Consider the following 16,238-nt stretch of genomic DNA (forward strand, 5'->3'; position numbering starts at 1 on the left):
ACCCATAGTTACGCCTTTTTCTCTTGTGATGAGAACTTTTAAGATCTATTCTCCTGGCAACTTTCATATGATACAGTAATGTTGACGATAGTTACTGTGATGTACGTGACATCCCAGGACTTATTTATAACTGGAAGTTTGCACCTTTGACCGCCTTCACCTATTTCTCCCCCGTGTATCCCTTTATGTGACACAACTATAAAGTGGAACCTGAGAGAGTGTAGGGTATACTCTCAAATGTGGAGCGCATGGGAGGCAACATAGCTGGCCCGTCTACGCTAACATCAGCTCAGACTGGGGGGGTAACAAGGTTTATGATCAGCAGTTTGTTGAACTTGTCAGGAAGAGGCCAGTTCACTGGTAGGCATCTAGACAGCTATGACACAGTGTACTTTGAATACAATGGGAGGCCAGTTAGCTTTGCAAACATACTTTCCCTGAAGGTTTGCTGATGTCTCAAAATCCTCAATTTCTTTCATTTAAGTCTGTGAAAATGCAACTACAACAGAGCAGGATAATTCATTAATACTTATCAGTTACTAACACCTCAATATAAGTAAGTATAATCTATTAAGGGGACTTAGAGATCTGTTGGTGAGACCCTCTCATTTTCCAGACAAGGATATTAAAAGTCAAATGGATTGAGTGGGTTTCCCAATGTCATACATTTAGTGACAGAGCTGGATCTGAGGAGGTGGGAGGAGATCACTGGATGCCTGCTGCAGGGCAGGGACCCCAATAAGAGGTAGAGATACTGGAGAAAGGGAGTCTGGGGTTACAGATGTACTGGTATGAATTGAATTGATTTATGTACTGTCTTTTCCCCATGAAGACTTGAAATACTAGGCAGTTTGGGATGTGAGTGGCTTTCCTTGAATATATGGCTCCTTTCTCTCTCCTGTCCATGACTGAGCAATGCAAAAAGAAAACCAAACCAATATGTTCTGGGGACCTGTGCTTCCTTCAGCCACATTTACCTGGAACAGAGATGAAGCTAAAGATTCCTCTTGTTTTACATGACTGCCCTCTTCCTCAAGAAGTCCTTACAATCTGCCCTCGGGTCACTTGCACACCTGTGGAGGGGCACAGAGGAAGATAAAGTTAATCTTGAGGCATCATTAGGATTCTTCAGTGATGGACTTTGCTTCAATCTGTGAAGGAAGAAAATTAAGCACATGGACCATTTCCTCCTACTTTAAATTCTTGCATATGTTTTTCTTAACTTTTAGTATCTGCTGTGGCATGTCCACATCAGAATGTCTGATTTCACACCAGATTCTGTATTTTGTTATTTCATGTGTCTTTACTGACATGCAGTGTAAAAGCTCAGAAATCAAATTGTTTGGCTTTGAATCCTGTCTCCACCATTTTCCAGATGTGTGAACTCAGGAGATTTCTTAATAACTCTGAGCCTCAGTTTCCTTCTCTGTAAAATGGAAAAATGATAGCAACCACCTAAGGATTGTTGAGATCATGACCATTAAAAGGTTATTTAGCATAGTGCCTGGTAAATATAAACACTCAATGCACTTTAGTGGTAATTATGGTTTCAGTTTACCATAGCAACATTTCATGACTTTAATACATCATGTTTTTAATAGATCATCACTAACATATCAATGTTTCAAACCTTCTAGCTGTTCTTCCTTCTGAACAATTTTGAGAACAATTGTTCTAAAAATTTCCTACATCGCACACATGCTGCCACCACCACCCTCACCCTTTCTTATTATCGTCTTGAGAATTATTCCATTTTTGACTTAACCTGTGTCTTACATAACTCACCTCATTCTAGCTAAATCGGTGTGTGATGACTGCCTTTTCTCATATTCACACACATGACACTTCATCCAGTCAGCCTAAGGACAGTACTGGGCTCACAGACAGATTTTTGGACTTCTTTGCTACTTACCAAGGGGCAATGGATTGTTACCTTTCTAGCCCGTGGATTTTTCTCGGAATCCTTCATTTGCCCATATGCATGATTTGAAATTCCTCTTCTGTCTCATTGTACTAGGTATAAATTTCTTTCAATTTTTTGAAATTTCCCTTGTGGAATTTGCTGTGGGACCTGCAGCATTCTACTCTCTTCAGCTTCCAGTGCCTGGTACCCAGTAGGTGCTACTCTCTGAAAAGTTGTTAAGTGGACAGAATTACATCAGCATAGTAACATTACTCTGGCAAACACCCATTTCAAGATGGTAGTGTTGAGATAGGGTGTTTAGGAATCCTTATTCATACTGCCATACTGATTATTTTTTCTTCTCTGAAAAGAAGGGAGGGTTTATTGTCAACAAAGAAAGTGAGTATCCCATTTTCAGAATTAAAGATGTGACAATTAGAATTCCTTTAGCTAACCTCTATCCCTAATCATTTCTCTCTCTCGTTCAAAAAATTGTTGTGTCTGTTTTTCAGTGAAAATGCAAAACTTCTACAATAATACATGGTTATAAAATAGCAACTTGTCATTGTACTAAATTTATAGTTTCTTGCTGTTCAAAAAGCCCTTTTCCTTTCCCATATCCAAATGACCTCTGACGTAAGACCCACAGCTCTTATTTTAAGACTGTTTTAAGCATCCTTGATTCTTTATACACATGCATCTGTCTCCTTCAAAGTGTGTGAGGATAGCCACTTATTCCATTACACTGGAACTTCTTTTGGATCTGTTCTTGGTGGCAAATCTTTGCCTTCTGAGGGTGGATTGAATTTTTAGAAACAATTAAAAGCCTTTTTTCAGAGCATCCCTTCTGACCGAGTTGGTGACCAAGCTGGATCAGGACCATATGTTTTGGGGTCAAAATCAAACAAAACCTGTCTGCAGAGTAATGAGACCAAATGGCTTTACTTCGCCGTTCTGAAGGTGTCTCTGAGGTGTCACCTACCAGAGGACGGTGAAGGTTTCATGCACAGTTAGTGGACACCTTTCTGGCTCCTGTGGGCGTCCGCTGAAGTGATGAATAGGAGACACAGTGGAACCACATTCCTGCTTCTGCTACTTGCTGGTGTCCGGGAATCTGAGCAGCCTGTATCACCATGGATCCCAGTTTCTCATCTGTGAAACACTCTCCTTCAGTGTGATTTTTAGGAGAAAATTTAATACCAAAAGTAAAACACTTCATCTAGTGCATGGTGCCCCAGTGATGCCCATTGAGTGTCAGTTCGTCTCCTCACTTTTTCTCTTTTTTTAATCTTAAAGTAAGCCTGTGGTTTGAATATGCCAATTTGGGAACATTTGCCCAAAACCACTCATGTTTCTTAAAAAACTACACCCACAAAATTATGGCAGGATAGCCTGTGGGATGAGTCTCCTTGCACCTGGAGCAATGTGTTGGATGGAGAGAAGAATGGACGGGGTGGGGAGGTGAATAACATGACCACTACCGAAAAAAGAATTCCAGCAGCTCCAAAGAGATTGGTTCTCCAGAGCTTCTCTGCTTCCCACCCCCAGCCCGTGGAGCCCCCAGCCCTGTCTGCCCAGGCTGAAAGAGCAGAGGGTGGGATTCACGAGTAATTAGAGGGAATTTGGAAGGCTGGGATGTTGCGGAATGTTAGATCAGTAGCTAGAACAGCATGTGGTGTTCTTTAGGCAGGCTTCATTGAATCCATACAAAAAAAAAAAAAAAAAAGAAAAGAAAAAAGAAAGAGGGGCTGCCTGCCGTCTGCTCATTTATCAAACAGCGAAGCTCAACTTTCACGGCTCCACAAAAGTGTTTGACTGTTTGCTGAGTCTTGCTCCAGAAATTAAAAGCTGAACAGCCTTAGCGGGGCTGAACCGACCCTGCGTTTTGAGACTCAGACTAAATTGTGCTGGGCTTTCAGATTCAGGGACCAGTTGATTATTTGGTGAAAGGAGAGGAGAATAATTTGTAATTTGTAGTCCATAAGAAACACTTAAAAAAAAAAAAAAGCAAACTCCCTTCCCATAGGTTTTTGTTGTGGCTGGAAGGAGGAGGTGCTGTCGGCAACAGCTTTCTTTGCTCAGAGTGGGAAAAGTCTTGACCTCTGGTTGGGCAGAAAGCGATGTGGTGCAGCAGCGCCTCTACCCATCCCCCAGCTTCTAACAGACTTCCTTTCCTCTCAGCTCTTTATTTGAAATGACCTTTCTCTCTATTTGGAGGAGGAGAGGATTTGGCCATCAAATATTTTTTGATAAAAAGTGTTTTTACAAACAGAACTGAATATTCTAACCACACAAATGCATTGCTTGGGAGACCATAATATACCACAAAAGCCTGAAAGCTGTGTGGAGTGAGAATCCTCTGACGACCCATCAGAGGATGGAAGTAGAGAGTACTCCTGCTGTCAGTGAGGAGAATGTGCTAGAAAAGGGGGCTGGCTACCGGAAGACATCATAAGGGAGACAGGGGAATGTTAGCAGGGGTGCCCCTCCCTGGTGGCTGGTCCCTCTTCTCCACCCATCCAGCCATGAAATCCCACTGAGGTGGGTCTCCTACCCTCCACCCTCCTCCTACTCCCCACTGACAAAGCCCTGGCGTCTGCTCCCTAACTCCTCTGACCCCACTACAAGCCTGTGAGATAGGCTGAGCAAGTGTTATTATCCTTGTTTGGTAGATGAAGATAGTGATGCTCAAAGGGAAGAAAGAGAAAAAGGTCTTTTTTTGGCTCTTCAATTAACACATTTTTAAAAAGTGATAATACCCTTCTATGCTTCATGGAAAGCAACTTGGCAGTATGTTGTGAAAACCTTGAAATACCCTTTGATCAAGCAGCTCTCCACTAAGAAAAATAAGGAGGGCAAAAAACCCAAACAAAATACCAACAATAAAAATAAAAATCATTATGCCAGAGGTACTGCTTATAGCATTATTTATATTAACACAGCACTGGAAGCAACTTTTCAGTGGCCAACAAAGAGGAACGATTGATTCTTTCTTTCATTTACTGAGTCAATGAATTAATGTACTGAGCCATAATATCTCCCACTGGACCATTGCAGTGGCCTTCTGACTGGTCTCCCTGCTTCCAGCCTTGCCCCTACCATCAGTTCTCCACACAGCAGCCAAAGTGATCCTTTTGAAAAGTAAGTCAGATCTTGTTCCCCACTATCCTGCTTAAAGCCTTCTAAAAGCTCTTCATCTCTTTCAGAGTAAAATCAGAAGTGCTCACAAAGGTCCACAAGGCCCACATAAATTATGTTCCTTCAAACCCTTGTGGCCTCCTGACCTCATTTTCTCCATCTCTCTTGAGTATTCATTCTGCTCCAGTCACAGTGGGCTCCTTGCTCTTCTTGAAATGTCTCAAACAACCTCCCACCCCAGGGCCTTTGCACTGGCTGTTCTCTCTGCTTGTGACACTCTTCTCCCAGATATCCACAAGGTTCATTCCCTCACTTCCTTCAGGTCACAACTCTAATGCCACATTTGATCATCAAGTCCTTGTCACCCTAAATAAAATAACATTCCCACCTCCACACTCCCCATTCCCCTCACCTTCCTTTTTTGTTGTTGTTCCTCCTCCCTGTAGCACTTATCTGATATAAGATATATTCACTTTTTTGTTTGTTTATTTTTGGTCTTTTCCCACTAGAATATGAGCTTCTTAAGCAAAGGCTATCTCAGTTTTGTTCAGTGTTATATCCCCCAGTGCCTAGCAAAATGTCTGGTCTATAGCAGGAACTCAGTAAATGCTTGTTGTTGAATGAATCCAAGCTATATACCATAGGCAACCTCTTATGGTTATTGAAGCTGCAGCTTGTCCAACATGGGGAAGAGCAGTAGACAATGATGCTGGAGATCCAGTTCATGTAGAGTCTCACAGGCCTAGGGAAGGACTTTGAAGAGCTGAGTAGACCATTGATTCAATATGAGGATTCAGTAGATCATATAACTGTGTTCACTCAAATCAAACAAGTGGCCCAGGGAAGATTTCTGGGAGGAAATGAAGTATAAGTAAGATCTGAAGGATGAGGAGACATTAGTAGACAAAGGGGAGAGGGTTCCAGAAAATGAGAACAGCCTGTGGGAAAGGCCAGAGTAAGAGAGGACACAGTGTGTTCATGGAACTTGAAAGAAGATCCATGAGCCTAGGGATAGGCAGAAGAGGAGAGGAGAGGTGAGCCAGGGTGAAGGCAGGACCTGGTCGGCTTGGACTTTGTCCGGAGGATTCATGGAGATAAGGTTGAAATGAGGCATGACTGGCAGCAGGGGCACTGAGGAAACCATAGCTGTAATCCAGGTGCGAGATCATGGCCCTGGAACTGGTGGAGATGAGAACTGTGGAGAGAATTGGGATATATTCACGATAGAGGGAGGATGGAACTTGGTCATAGACTGGAAGTAGCAGATGTGGTGGTTTAGAGAAGGAGGAGCTCTTACCTGGTCAGGGAATCAGGGAAGGCTTCATGGAATAGTGCCATGTGTGCTGGGTTTGAGGGCGCAGTGGTGAAGAGGGGAGGCATGTACAGGTAGAAGATACAGAGGCATGGAGCCCAGAAGCTGGGAAGCATTCAGAGAATTAAGCTACACCCAGTAGTCTGATGGGGATGGAGTGTGGAAAGGAAATTTCAAGAGGAAGATGAAAGGAGGAGGGGGAGCTACACAGGGCATTGCATCTCCAAGTGAAGGAACCTCTGTGAGTCAGCTGGCTGTGGATAATTGTCAGAGGTCATTGAGTAGATCAGTATTGATCTGGATTATTCCCTCAATGAATCCACTTGGGGACCTCAATTATCCAAACAGAATGACTTTTTCATAGTATTAAGCAGAAGTGTTTAATTGCCAGATTTCTACTTTACTGGAAGTGAGTAGATTTAATCTGAGAGGAGACACTGGGCTGTCTGCTAATGTCAGTCCTCTCTGCTGTTTCCCACCTTCCCTAGCATGTTTGGGGGCAGGGCTCTCAGATCCTGTTCATACCAGAGGCTACTAGAACATTTCTGAGAGGATCACAGTGGGGGGAATTGAAATGAAACCTTCGTGGAAGAGTAGATGGCAAGAAGAAATCATTTCATTCCTCAGACACACCTAACGCAAACAAATGCAGGAGTGGGACATAAAAGAAAGAAAGGTTGCTATTAAAAGAATGAGGAGCTTTGAGGCACTTTCATTCATCCAGAGGCAATAATGTGGTAGAGTGTCGAGTCACACTGGGTGCGTTTGAATCCCAGGTCTGTATCTTGTGAGCTGTGTGGCTTTGTGTGGGTTACTTAGCATCTCCAAGCCTTGGTTTACTCATCTGTACATAGGGAATAGCAATGGAACTTGGTTTATTGTAATGATTAACTAAGAAGATACATGTAAAGTGATTGGCACAGTGCCTAAGCCAGGACTTCACTCCAAAGCCTGTGCGCTTAACCGTTGTGCCCTACTGCTTCCCAGCTTGTTAGGAAAAGAGAGATAGGGGACATTTAAAGCTTCATGGGAAGGATCCCAGGAGAAGTGGGAGAGTCTCAGAGAAAGAGGAGGAGTTCCTCAGGGGCAAGTCAGGGACAGCATGGGTTTGGCATTTCAGGCAAAAGGCATTCCAGGCATGTGTCTGGAGTTCAGGGAGCACGTGAGGGAAGAGGCTGGATTTGAGGTGGGGGAGTTGGGCTTGGGGAGGTCACAGAGGCATCATGGACCAGCCTGAGGAGGCTGAAATTTTATCTAGCCTGGGTAGTGAGAAAGCACTCACTGTTTTCAACAAGGAAATGAAATGATCGTATTTGGATTTTAGAAAGATACTGCTGGCAAGGCAGCAAGACCGGAGAGGCAGGGCAGCCAGTTAGGAGAATGTGTCTGTGATCCAGGTGAGAGATCACCAGGGCTGGGGCAGTGGCAGGGTGTAAAGAGAAGTGGCTGAGTTTACCAGATGTCTTGGGCAGAATCAACAGGGCATGGGTTGTGCAGTGTCAGCAAGAGAGAGGAGTCTGTACTGCTTCTGTCTTGGGTGACTCAGCAGAGGGTGATGCTGGTCACAAAGATGGTAAAACTGCATGTATTGATCTACGTGTTACTCCAAAGGAGATCATGAGTTAAATTGATTGGTGAATTCACAGGTCCTATTCCACAACTTGATACTTCCTCAAGATCATAGTGCAAAGAATCACACACACTGATTGCACATTGTATTGTCTCATAGAGAGAGGCAGAACAAGAACAGGGCCTACAGAAGGTCTGTCCTCATTTCCCCGGGGCTCTTGGCATGTTTCTAGACCAGAGTATGTGGCCCCTGGTATCTTAGCTGAGGGCCAGGTACTGTTGTTTGCTTTGTGGACATTATGTGAGATACCATTTGTATAACCACTTAGCAAGATTTCAGAACTTTGCCCATTCTCTTAAATCAAGTAAGAATAAAGTCCAAACCCTGCCCCCCAAAGTCACACATTATTTGGGAGGGAATGATATATATTTTTTTTAAGAAAAAGAAAAAAGAAGAACATCCACTATAGCATTCTGATAGATTTTTGGTACTTCTTTCAAGATTGTCTTGAACTTCCCTTGTCAATTAAGAATATTTCTAGTAAGAAATTTTTTTTTCTTACAAGAAAAATAGTTGATTTTGTACACAAAATGTTATACAAAAATCTTTTTGTTCTACCCACCATCCTACTACCCTAACAAATACCCATTTTTATTTTTCCATTCCTATATTTGTACAAACATAAATTACAGCCATAGCATAAACATAGTTTGAGGTCTGCTATTTCATTTAACATTATGTCATAAGGATTTTCTGTGTTGTAACATAGATTTTGTTACCATCATTTTTAATGCCTGCATAATATTCTACAGAGTGTATGTACAAGCATTTATTTAGCCTGTTCCCTGTCATAGCATATTTATGTTGTTTCTAATTTTTCACTCTCAGTAATGACCCTGCACAGAGATTTTTCTTATTTTAGGTTATTTTCTTAGAATTAATACATCAAAAATATGATTATTTTGTGGCATTTGATAAATATATTATAAAAATGCTTCTCAGAATGGTTGTACTAATAAGGAATGTTACCAGCAATCTATGAGCTTTTCAGTTTTACCATATCCTTGGCAGCGCTCAGTATCATCGTTTTCAAGGTGTCTGCAAATATCAGAGCATTAAACGTGGCACCTTACTCTTGTGCCCATTGCATGAAATTTCCCAGATCGAAATATTTTTTAAAATCCCTTCTTTTCCTAAGCATTTATCTTATGGATACTGGGACTCTAGTAACTTTATTGTATTAATTTCTTTGCTTGGGTAGATGGGAAACTCAGAACCCAGATCGTAACCCACTTTTAAATAATATGAAGAACCCCTAACCTGCCGTTACATTTCCCATGCTTTTCCCTCCATCTCTGCTTGCATGTCGGGTACCTGTTCAGTATTGTACCCCTATAAATAGTTGCTTCACATCTTGGCTGTGAAACCAGCCATGTCTGGAGGGTGTACTTGGCCAGAGGTTAGTATAAGTGGCTCAAGGTGATGAGGGCACTAGACCTTGGTGTGGTCTTAGACTACATAATGGATAATGGATAGAGTGTTTAGGGAGTACCATTACTGAGCTCCTGGGTCATACCCTATCCTGAATACTGCATTTTCCTTGAGTGGCAACAAGTTTTTAATTGAAATATAGTTGATTTACGATATTGTGTTAGTTTCAGGTATACAGAAAAGTGATTCAGTTATATATTTTTTCAGATTATTTTCCATTATAGATTAATATAAGATATTGAATATAGTTCCCTGTGCTATGCAGTAGGGCCTTGTTGCTTGTCTATTTTATGTGTAATAGTTTGTATCTATTAATATTATACATCTAATTTGTCCCCACTCTCTTCCCTTTTGGTAACCATAAGTTTGTTTTCAATGTCTGTGAGTATGTTTCTGTTTTGTATATGGATTCATTTGTATTATTTTTTAGAATATAGATGTAATTGATATCATATAATATCTGTCTTTTTCTGTCTGATTTACTTCACTTAGTATGGTATTCTGTAGATCCATCTAGATCCATTGCAAATGGCAATATTTTATTCTTTTTATGGCTGAGTAATATTCCACTGAGTAATATTCCACACACACACCACATCTTCTTAATCCAGTCATCTGTTGACGGGCACTTGGGTTGTTTCCATGTCTTGGCTATTGTAAGAAGTCCTGCTATGAACACTGGGGTACATGTATCATTTTGAATTAGTTTTCATTTTTGGGGGGATAAAGCAGTCACAACAGTTTTAAAAGGATGTAGGCAAAGTGAGAAGCTCATATCCTATGCTTGTAGGAGTTAGAGTTAAAGAAGTCAGGGATATGTTGCCTCAAAAGTGACACCCTTAAGAATTCAGAGGATTATACCATCGTTTTGTTCAATATCACCACTATGCAATAACATTTTAGAAGCCCTTCTTACTTCCAAAAGTGGTATCGTGTGTTATCTTGTTAGATTCTCTAACCATCCTTGTTAGGAATTCAGCTTTTTCCACCTATTTTCAGATGAGGAAATGCTGTGCCATCCACTCTCCTGCTGAAGATGGTCAGCGGCTTCCTAACATACAGAAATAATCAGTCTTCACAGTACCCATTACAAATTTTCAATTTCTCTCTGATTTGTCCACTTCTTTCCATCCTGCTGATGCCGATGTAGCTGAGGCTACCATCATCTATCCCCGTGATTAGGCGAGGACTACAGAAGACCCCGAGTCCCCAGACATCAGAGGAGGGAACTAAGGCACAGAGAGGTTAGATAGTACGTCCAATTTCAAACAGCTAACAGGGTCACAGTAAATGTTTGTTGAATGGATGAGCAAATCAGTCAATGAGAGTGTCAGTGTGAATACAAGAGGGTGTGAATGGATCAGTAGAGATTCATCCCCACCTCTGAGAAGGTGTTCACAGTTCATGCTCTACTGGTGGGACATCAGCAGCAGCATCTCATCTCATGAAGGACCACGTGCAGGCTCACTCTCTCTGACCAGGCCTGCCTGCACGGTGCTGGATATTAGAAGGGAACAGAGTTGGAAGAATTTGGCTATACTTAAGAGAAAAGTTGTTGGAAATAAAAGGGAATGAATGAGTCATTAAGACAATCACTGGTAATAATGCATAACATTTATTGAGCCCTTACTGAGTGCCAGGCACTGTTGCAAACTATTTACATATGTTTACTTTTAACATTTTTACAGAAATGCTCTGAGGTAGGGGTTATTATCATTCCCATTTTACAAATGAGGAAACTGAGTCATTTGAATGTTAAATAACTTGCCCAAGGGCCTCCAGTCCACAAATGGCTGAGCTTGTATCTAATCCAGGTAATCTAGTTCCAGAGCCCTTGCATGGAACCCCTATACTATCCTACCTCTTCACAAATATCATTGCTGTAAACACCATGGGAAGAAACCGACTGATTGTGTTTCCAGCTTGGCTGATGGCTCCCTCCATCTAGGTTTCTGGCAAATGTATGTGGTTGTCTTGGGCAGCAGCAGTTAGCATCCTTCACTCTGCAGATGAGAAAAGGATACTCTCCAGGCTAAGGGTCAGGCTTCATTCCTTCATTCAACAAACACAGATTGAGCTCTTTGCATGTGCCAGATCCCTGGTCTCATGGAGCTTATGTTCAGGGGTTGGGAGATGTAAAACAAGCACTTGGAGGGTAAGTGAACAGGACAACTTCAGAGAGTGCTAAGTGAGAGGAAGACATAAAGCAGGGTCACATGATGGCCAGGGTCTGCTTTTGTTACTCTACACTGGCTGGTCAGAGAAGGCCTCTGGGCAGAGGGACCTTGCCCGAATGTTGTAAGAGAAGGAGTCAGTCTTGTGAAGATCTGGGTGAAATTGCATTCCAGACAGAGGGGACTACAGTACAAAGGCCCCTAGAAGGGAGGACGCCTGGCATGTTTTAGGAATGGGAAGGGAAAAAAGCCAGTGTGGCTGGGATCTGGTGAGTAAGGGTGAGAGTCGGAGGCAAGGAGGTAAGCAGGGACTGGGTTACAGAGGCTGAGGGGCGGGGGAAGAGGGGAGTTAGCTCCAGGTGCAGAAGGAGCCATTGGAGGGCTTTAAACAGGGGAGTGACAGGTTCTGGATCAAGGGATACACCCCCTACATTGTGAGTAGGGGGATGAAGCACAGAGCCACCAAGGGAGACCCCCTCAGGATCCAGAGCCCCACATCACTAAGGTGCTCCCCTTCTGCTTCCCAGGAACCAGTGATCTTCTCGAAGGTCCCGGCAGACTCCTAATAAGTCATCACAACCAAGAGTATTTGGTTTCCTCCCTTTTGATTGCTGTTTGTAAATGTAGTCACTCTGCTCCCAGCTTTTCCCAATGGGTAACTGATTCTTGTGTTGATTTACAGATCATAAGGCAGCAGTTTCCTCAGTTAACCACCAGAAGACTCGGGACCCGAGGACAGTCAAAGTAAGCACCGATAGCCTTTCCACCTGCAGAGCCACCTTTCATCGTGAGCTCCATCTACAGGCCTAGTGGGGAAGTCTGTGCCTGGTGGCAGCAGCTCCCTCTCCCAGGAGCCCTGAGAGAGGGGCTCTGCAACAGCCCACTGCTTTAAGGACCCTGACTTGGTGCACCCTACCCTTGGGCTTTTTTGAAAAATAGTCTTGGGCATCCTTTAAAAAGAGCACCTGTGGTTTCTTGACCAATCTCCAGATTGCTTGGATTGTTTTGGCCAGCAAATTCTCTACTCTGTTAGTATCCAGTTGGCCAGAGAAGCAACCCTGTACTAATAGCTGCAGGGGAGATGGGAGAGAAAGGTCCAGCTGTGCATGGTACACAAGGCATACTGCTCTCTATGCACTTGTCCTGTCAACCAAACAACCAATGTTGGCTTCACATTTTCTGCGTGTCAGATAAATGATGCTAAGTGCTGAGAACACACAAGCAAACAGGTCCTGGATGCAGCATATATTCTGGTGGTGAAGACAGACAAAAAAAGACAATTGGATGGTGACAAAGAGGGTTGTCATGGAGAATTACAGAAGGGAAGTAACCTGGTTTAGAAAGGATAGCCCAGGAAGCTCTTAGGAGGTGACCTTAGGAGTAAGAAGGTTGTGCAGATGCCTGTCTCCCACCTATGAGTCAGTGGGGAGGGAATCTCTACCTATTCTGCCCAGGCTTCACTAAAATCTGGATTTATAAAGACTTGCCTTGAAGTGTGTTTCAAAAATTGTTGTGGATAGGTGTTCCATGAAGAAGGCCTGTTGGCCATGTTAGTTAGGTAGACACTGAGTTAAACAGGTTCCTTTATGCAGGACTTGTCAGAACCTTTATTACGCTAATGTACATGGTGACTCCACTAGAGGGTGCCTTATTATGCAGCAATTCTAAATGGTTTGACCATGTTAATTAAGCAGCAGACCAGCACATACTGACTTATAAAACAGTGGAACTTTTTATTAAAAAATAGCAGGCGCATAGGACTTGTAAGGCTTGTCACTGAAAGTGTTTCAAAAGCAGTATGTCCAATACTGTCCCCAGCCCCTACCCCTGGCCATTCCTGAGCAACATATTCCCATCCTTCAAGTATGTGTTTAACTTTGGAGCTAGGCTAGGTAAAGAGAGTGGAAAGTGGATGATCAAACTGGGAAAAACCCTTTTTAGTAAAGTTCTGAAAATAATGAGACTAGTTTTGTTTTGTTTTTTTTTCATATGTGGCTCAGAAGCTCTGGGGGCGGTTTCCAAAGAGATTTATAGAAAATTTTTGAGCAAGGAACATTTTGGAATACATTTCTAATAATTTTTCAGGGTGACGCCTCTGAAGAACAAATCTTATTCATAATGCAAAATTTAAGTATTTGTTTAAAAATGAGGTTTCAGCTCTGGTAAGAGTATAGAGTAGAAAACCCTGATTCTTCCTTACTTGTTTGCTGGTAAGCACAGAGGTTGGTACACAAGGGCAATTCAGTCGACAGATAAGTGGATGATTGGAAGACTGTTGAATAAATTGAAATTATTTTTCTCCAGCTCATGGTCTTTGAAGAGTCACTGGCTCCAATTACATTGTTGCCCATTTCTGAGATGAAAGAGTATAAACAGATAGTAAAGATAGATACTTAGTAAAGACAGGCAGTAAAAATAGTAAAGATAGAACAGAAAAATTTCCCATTCTACATCAACTTGAAGAAAGTTTCCTTCTGTCTACATATAAGAGCCTGCTTTTGTTTGTTTGTTTTTTCTTTAACCTAGAGGTTGGCAAATTGGACAATATCTTCTTTAAAAATTCTTTTTCATTGTATCCTATCCATAAGGATCCTCCAAGCTTGGTCATACCTTCCACAAATTGAAAGGTAATAAGAAGCTCTAGTCTTCAGTTTTCCACTCAACCTTATAGAGAAAATCCCTCAGCAGATTTACCTTGATAGAATAAATTGGGGGCAGGGATGGGGAGGGGGGCTGGTGGAGAGTATGTTGAAGTGCCCTAAGGAGCTGAAAAAAGCTGAAAAGTGATCAGAGCACTAGCTTCACTATAGTTGCCAATTCTAGCAACACGTACTCTGAAAATTCAAGAAGTGGTCTAATCTGAACATGTTATAACTATCTTGATCTTAAGAAAGTATAAGGGGGGGACTTTGTTCTTACAGTTAGGGAGGCGTGTCATAACTGCCTTCCTGCCTGAGGGGGCTTCTGGAGCAAAAGGAACCCGCCCCCTCCCCCACCAAAGGAGTGCCTTCCAGGTGGAAAGGCAGTTATGACAGTTGGGAAGTAGAAGGCGCAGAAGACAGAGATCAGCTCAACACAAAGAAGAACTTTCTGATCACTATACCGACCTAAAATGAACTGGGCTGCCTTCAGAGGGTCCGAGTTCTTCGTCCCAGGAGGCATTCAGATAGAGGCGAGATGCCCACCAAGCAGAAGTGTCACAGAATGGTATCAGGAGTGACGGGGGAGTAGGGAGAGGGACGGTTACAGGTGCTCAGCTCTCCCCTACCAGGGAAGCCTCTCTGAGAACTCAGAGTGCTCTCTCATTTGTGTTATTTTGGGACTATCACCATCATATCTCCACGAGTAGAGGAAGAGAGTAGTTAGTATGTTTTACAGTGTTTCTGAAAGCAAAGTCCGTGAATTACTTACCTTAGTGTTGCCGTGTGATTGTAAAAATCTACTTTAGACCTAGTAAATCAGAATCTTTGGACGTGGGGCCCAGGAGTCTGTAATTTTAATATGTTTTGTAGGTGATTCTTACTATTAGTAAAGTTTGAGAATCACTGGCTTAGTGGTTACAAGTACTTTTAGAGGTTCAAATCCTGCCTCTACTACTTACTGGGTGATCTTAGATGTGTTACTTAAATTCTCTGGACCTTAGTTTTCTAGTCTGTAATATGGGGATAATAATGAATTCTTCAACGGGAGTTTATGAGATTAAATAAGGCAATATGTGTAAATCACTTGTTAGCTGCTGTGGCGAGCATCCCATTTACAGTAGTAGACAATGACAGGCTCATTGGGCTGGTGCCTAACCCAGTAGGCTGGCTGATCTCAGCTGTGCATCAGAATTACCTGTGGTGCTTGTTTCAGTGCTGATTCTTGGGCCCCATTCCCTTGTTCTGAATCAGCAGGTCTGGGCAGGGGCCTAGGAATCTGTATTTTTATTACACTCCATAAGCACTCTGATAAATATCAAAGTTTAAAATATCACCATGCAGTGTTTTCTGTTAGTATAACACAGTGACTTTGTAGTCAGACAGACCTGCTTCCTCCCCTAAACAGCTGTTTGACCTTGAACAAATTACTTAGCTTTCTTGCCTCCATTTTCACATCTGTAGAAAGATGATTATAATCCCCATTTCATAGTATTATTTTACTGTATATAAAGTATTAATGTAAATAAAGTGCCTAGCATGTAAGTGCCCGATAGTTTGTAGCTAAAATCCAAACAAAATGCAGCCTCCGTCCCTCATTAGTCTTAATTGAAAACATTGCTATTATTAAGCCCATTCTGCGTTAATAAAAGGTTCTGGTCTTTGTTTTACATTCAGTGTCAACTGAAACACTGAATTTATCTTTTTTAAGATACCATTCTTTGACTACCATTTATTAAGAAAAACATAGGTCAAATGAATTTTTGTTGGTGGTACAAGTTAGCAGTCATGAACACACTCTTCTTCTTGGGTCCCCGCAGAGGGGGACACTCAAGTGCTGTGCCTCTGGGATCATATTTGGCTAGATATAAGAGATTAAGTACCAGTGGAAATTTTTTCATCCCACTTTCTGCTTTGCAAATTATTTGACTTAACATTTTCTGTAGGAGGCAATTTTGGTTATTTTTACCTGTCTGATTGATGGCTGGCAACATGGAACTTTGGTTTAATT

The 16,238-nt window shown here is 42.2% G+C and overlaps 1 protein-coding gene across 6 annotated transcripts in view; it reads left to right on the forward strand.

Annotated features, from left to right (window-relative positions):
- Positions 1 to 16,238, forward strand: part of RFX4 (regulatory factor X4) — a 150,107-nt gene that overhangs the window by 72,105 nt on the left and 61,764 nt on the right. For 4 of the 6 annotated variants that reach the window (XM_064491682.1, XM_010996458.3, XM_031462846.2 and 1 more), the window contains exon 5: positions 12,271 to 12,332. In XM_064491682.1, coding sequence (XP_064347752.1) covers positions 12,271 to 12,332 — 62 coding nt within the window. Of the gene's footprint in view, positions 1 to 12,270; positions 12,333 to 14,166; positions 14,216 to 14,305; positions 14,796 to 16,238 lie in introns of those variants that run through there. The other 2 variants (XM_031462848.2, XM_031462850.2) reach the window with 2 other exon arrangements.

This window comes from Camelus dromedarius, chromosome 11 (genome assembly GCF_036321535.1).
Source record: "Camelus dromedarius isolate mCamDro1 chromosome 11, mCamDro1.pat, whole genome shotgun sequence".
NCBI lineage: Eukaryota > Metazoa > Chordata > Mammalia > Artiodactyla > Camelidae > Camelus > Camelus dromedarius.